Source organism: Strigops habroptila, chromosome 4, assembly GCF_004027225.2.
Source record: "Strigops habroptila isolate Jane chromosome 4, bStrHab1.2.pri, whole genome shotgun sequence".
Taxonomy (NCBI): domain Eukaryota; kingdom Metazoa; phylum Chordata; class Aves; order Psittaciformes; family Psittacidae; genus Strigops; species Strigops habroptila.
This window is the reverse complement of record NC_046358.1, coordinates 46,814,249-46,819,775: the sequence shown is the minus strand read 5'-3', so window position 1 is coordinate 46,819,775 and position 5,527 is coordinate 46,814,249. Positions and strand designations below refer to the sequence as shown.

General features: G+C 42.3%; 1 protein-coding gene across 1 annotated transcript in view; it reads right to left on the bottom strand.

Annotated features, from left to right (window-relative positions):
- Positions 1-5,314, bottom strand: part of RAD51B (RAD51 paralog B) — a 437,358-nt gene extending 432,044 nt beyond the window's left edge. Inside the window, exon 1 of the mRNA XM_030481940.1 lies at positions 5,007-5,314. Within this exon, the coding sequence (XP_030337800.1) occupies positions 5,007-5,039 (33 nt within the window). The 5' untranslated portion in view covers positions 5,040-5,314. The remainder of the gene's footprint in view (positions 1-5,006) is intronic.
- Positions 5,315-5,527: the final 213 nt, after the last annotated feature.

Below are 5,527 nucleotides of genomic sequence, written 5' to 3'. Positions count from 1 at the left end.
CTAAACCAAAGAAGTACAGTTTAATCTTAATGAAATTTAGTGCAAGAGCAGCTTTAAACACTGAAAGAGCTATGTGCATGGATAGCTTATCTCTGGCACATTGGGCCCTTGGCAGACCTTACTTCTTCAGAGCACCAGGGGGGCACCTGTACCTGCCCCTTGCCCAAAGCAGCGACTGGCAGCTGCCACTCCTCTGATGAGGCTGAGTCTTTTGAGTCTCCACTGTCCTTCTGGATCCCAGCCACAGTAAACACACTGAGCAACTTCACTGGAGCCAGTGACCAAAGGTTCCTCACTGCTACCATCTCAGCCAAGGTCTTGGTTAACCCTTGAAGGGTCTACCAGAAAGTGCTTTATCTCTATTTTCCCAGCTATCTCCCAATTTTTGAAGTTAGCTTCCTTGCTGACTCCTTTCCGTCCCAATCTTCCCTTTCCTAACTTTGCCCCCGTATCTCTCCCACCTCCTCTCCTCCTCACTTCTCCAATCATCACACTTTTCTTCTTCTCCTTTCCCCACTCCAGGACAGAGTGTGGCCTTTGTGTAAGCAGGCCCTTGGCACTGCCACCCCCCGGCCACCCCAACCTGTTCCTCGGGTACCTGGTGCTGCCTCTTCCCACCGCTCTGGTGACCTAGCTGCCTTTCACCTCCATCCTGGGCTTGGGCAGCACAGCTGCATGATCCGAGCAAGCGGAGCCCATGAGCAGGGGCTGTACTTCCCCTTCTCTTCAAGCACCAACGTTTAGGATGCCACACTCCCAGTTTTCACAGAAGTCATGCCTCAGGGTGCCAGCTCCAACACACAAGTATCTAACACCGTACTCGCGCCAGCCTCACAGATCTCACGCTCCAAGGGCGTATCTATATACAGCATTTTTCTGGATTAATTGCATGTGAAGAAGTTAGAGCAAGGACATTTATGCGTCAGACTGTAACAAACGGGATCTTCACATTATTCTAATGAATCTCAGAGTTTCTGAGCACCAAAGTCCAACAGGAATTCAAGAGAAACATATTCCTTAAAAAAATTATATATAAAACCCCACACAAATTACACTTTCTATTTAGATAACACTGGACTACAAAACCACTCCAATTAAAAATGTGGATTAAATAACCAATCCTTCCCCAACAAAACCCTCCCACCAAGATTAATGGAGTGATGAATAGCATAAAACCACTAATTAAATCAATGTAACATGGGTATTATAGAGACGCCTTCTGCCTATGTACTGAGGCTTGCATCTACTTTGGAGACTCTCTTACCATGAGAAATAGTTGCTGTTTTAACCGCTAGGTATTTTTACATCAAACTGGGAAAGAACTCGGTTGTTATCTAGTTCTGGTACAAATTGTTCTAAAGTTGATGTTTCCAAAAATGATTTGCACATATTCTATTTTCATTATGTGCATTTTGTCACAGCTGTATATAGGTTTCCACTGAACTATTTATCAGACACATGCAAACAAAATTTTTTAAAAGTGTTTCCCTAGAATCACAAGAACACTGAGAATGCTTTTTACAGTCAAACCTACTTGTCTATAAATTGATTTTTGTAAAGGACTGAAGAACAAAATCATACAAAGTAAGCAACTGCAACGCACTCCAATTCCTTCAGTGCAGAAATATGAACATTACAAAGTGCTTCAAGCCAACCTAACTTTAGAACAATGCAGTCCTGTTCAATCAGCCCCTATCCTGGCACCGGCACTCAGGCCACCCATAGGGCTTCACCAGGAGCCAGACCAAGGAACTCATCAGCCATTGAATGCCCCCCCCATGCTACCCTAACACCTGCTAGTTCTCAGCTGTACCACCTCTCAGATCTGGCTCACAGGCCACTACCCAGCAAGGCGAAGTTCCTTTTTCACTTCATTTCTATGAATGCAAAGAGCTGGAAAAAACACACCTTTAGTTACCCATGTATCTACACTCGAAAGAAAACAGTAATTCAAGAAACTCTTCATTAGCAAAGACCATGTTGTAACATACGTGAGCAGAGGGGTAGAACTGAAGACAAAGGTCAATCTCAAAAACCTGTAATGTCTGTAGCAGGGAAAACAAACAAACAACAACAGTGGTGTGACCATTCAATCGCATGTACAGAAATAGTTAAAATGTAAAATCTATTACTAAGCCAGACTCAGGCTTCCCAAAACAACACTTGCCCATGCTTTGACTGTTCCTCTGACACAGACACCAACATTCCTGGTGTCAGCAGGTTGGGGACCGCACATTAGCATAAAGTAGCAGTAGTGCTCATCAAACTAGAATACAAAGAACAAGCAAAGAAAGAGGAAAGCAAACTCCTGCCTGGGAAGTAGTTCCTCCTGCATTCCTTCAACTGTATATTTTAGTATTTACACTTCACTATTTCCAAAGTGCTCCAAAAAAGAAAGCTCGGGTCCATGCAACTACCCGATGATAAACTGTCCGACAGAGAAACCAAGTCACAGCACTGCTCCGTGACTTATCTGGGATTCTCCTGGGAAGAAAGTGCAAATTTGGAAACAGAAAGCGAGCATCTGTCTTCTCAGAACTTCACTCTGCTCTGGCAGGACTTACACAAAGGGTGATGCAGATTTCTCTTTCGAATGAAGTCCCAACACACCTTCTGATGAGGACTTTTGAACCTGCACAAAGACCAGATGGGATCTGAACATCCCTGAACCTAGACTGGTAGACAAGAACACAAAACATTGTAGATTTGGCTGAATTTCCTTGTTTTAAGGACTGAATTACCTCAGAGAGACACCAAGGGCACGCACTGCTACACAGTCCCCACCTCCTGAAAAGGAAATGCCTCTCTTCTGGAACAGCAACAACAAAATAATTGGAAAACAGCTCTGTAAAGCAACAACTTGCAGTTACCAGAGGAAAACAAGTGATTTTCAAGATTAGGAGCATCTTTTCCCAGATACCTCCAGGTGATAAGGTCCCTTATCTTTACTGAAAGCTTCTGGCAAAGCCTTGAGAAGCACATTAGACCTCCAGAGTTTCAGATTTCTTTTAAAAGCCATGCTGCCCCCCGGTAGCTGATGAGGCTTGGGCAGATGCCTGCACCCACACACACAACTACAGTATCTGCAAATGCTTCTGTGGCTATTTATTGCTAAAAGCAGAAATGTGTTTAGAATAACTGCCAAGAGCCTTTAGTTTTTGTTGTTGTTATGCTGCAATCTGTTAAAAAAAAAAAAAAAAAAAAAAAAGAAACTTGGGTTTCAAACAAACACACGATCAAATTCCCTTGTGTCGCTAGATCTGTCTTACATTATTAAACTCTCGCTTACTTTTTCCTCTGTGTACACTCATCCCTGCTTATGTTCCTTCAATTCTGTTACTGCTAAGGCAATGCCAATGAACCAGCTGGGTTCACATTTGGATTTTCATGCATAGCCACAGCTCACAACATTTTTGGGCCATCAGGCCACTGAGTGTTTTAAGACTTCTCACAGCTTGCCAAGCACCCCTGCCATCTACCTTTTAACATAAATCTCTCATCCATTTTCTTATTTTTCATGGTCACAAGGATGAGTTACGGACTAATTTTCATAAGCTGTTGAACCATCAAAGACCCACAGACACATGGGAAGGAATGGTTATTTACTCATACACACTTCATTAAGAGCTCATTTAACAATTTTTTCTGTTGATTTCAGGTTCTGTGAACACTTTTCCCTAAAACTGGGGTCAAATCTGGCCTCACAATATGGCAGGATAAGCAGGAGGTGAGTTAAAAAGGAGCAACTCTTACAAAACTCCACCTACACTTGCTTTATGAAGAAGTACAGAACACATGTCACATCGGGAAAGCAAACTCACTGGCTTTTTGGTAATTGAGAGCAGGGTACCGTTGCCTAGCAACTTATCTGATTACCATTTTTTCAAGTATCACATGCACACTTAGATATGTTGCGTAATAATGTCTCACTTTTATGCTGCCTGACCCAATAGGAAAAAAAGGGAGGGGGGAGCTACCAAAATTAATGCCTTTAGTCTCTTTCCCGGCAGAAGACAAAGCACAAGATAGTAGCTCAAAACCAGGTTGAAACACTGTTACTCCTGAATTTTACCCCTGCCTTTTTCTGGCTTGCTGAATGTGCTCATACAAGCATTTTATTTTATCTACTTGTCTGCAAAATGAGGCTAATAATACCAGCCTCACAGAGACACACTGAAAATTCATTAAGAATAGAGAGATTCTCAGATGAAAGATGCAGTGCAAGTGCTGGTGTTAGCACTTAAAACTTTTTAGTACTCCAAACGTTTCTAAGCCCTGGTCCAAAGCACAGCAAATTTTAATCATTGTCATGACACTGTCTAGTCCTTGTTTCTCAAAAATGCATCTCAAATCAAGAAAACTGCAATTCTCCCACCAAAATGTGACACTCAAAAGAAAAAAGAAAACACAAAACCTACTCCCACCGTCCACCACACAAGGTAGCATACCCCAACTTGGAGTTGGAGTGCTAAGCATTATCGCAGCTCTTGGAGCTCATATCATGAAAATCAGAGGTGAATCAGAACATGTGCATATATGACATTTTTAGAAATTGACATGCCCTACTTATTGATCTCATCTTTGCAAAACTAATTACACTCTAGCTAATCTATAAAAGAATGAAGCATTTAGTTGCCTCTATGGTGAGCAGTAATACCTCACAATACAAACACCAAACTGAGGCACTGTTTCCAAAAGGATATAATCATCTAAAAAGAGGAGTTGGAGTCCAGAAGTCAGTTTTTTGCACATCCACAAACTATATGTCAATATAACATAAAATAATAAACTGCCTACTTTATATATGCACCTGAATCTTCCACTGCACAGAATGGGAATGGCTTAAAGCTGCCCAGAGCGCTCCTGATCTGATGCTACCCTCTGTCAGCTCAAGTGACTGAAGCTGATGTTTTGGAAACTCAGTATCTCATCTCCATGGTAAAGTATTAAGCAGCAAAGGAAAACCAAAAGCCAAGCTCTATATTACTAAGGAATCATTACATTACCTTCACAGTGGCTCCTCTCTTCCAAGTAGACATTCAAGCATTTTTATAAACTGCGCCCTACATCCTGCAGCTCTTGTGCCAGTCCACTTCCAATTAAAAGCTTAATTGTGAGATCTGCCTTGGAAAGAACTGCTGGATCAAAATAAATCAGATCACATGGTCTCTATCATGCCACTAGGGGAAACTATATACACATCTTGAAAACACCAGAAATCACAAAAAGAAGTAACTCTTCCTCTAGAACTTACTGGAAGCATCCCTACCATAAACCTCCACCAACACAAAATGCAAAGAAAATACAAGGGCCAAAGTGTCCCACAGGTTAAGCAAGCCCAGCTTTGCTAGGTTGGCTAGCAGGAGAGGAAACAGCCAAACATACCACAATCATTAGGCACTGCAAGCAGCAAGGCACTACGCTAGGTTACCTAGAGCTCCCCACAGACACAGCCCCAGGCAAGATTTCTCAGCCCGGATTAAGCTAGTGGAGCCAAATAAGTTTGACTATCTTCTGTGCATGTATT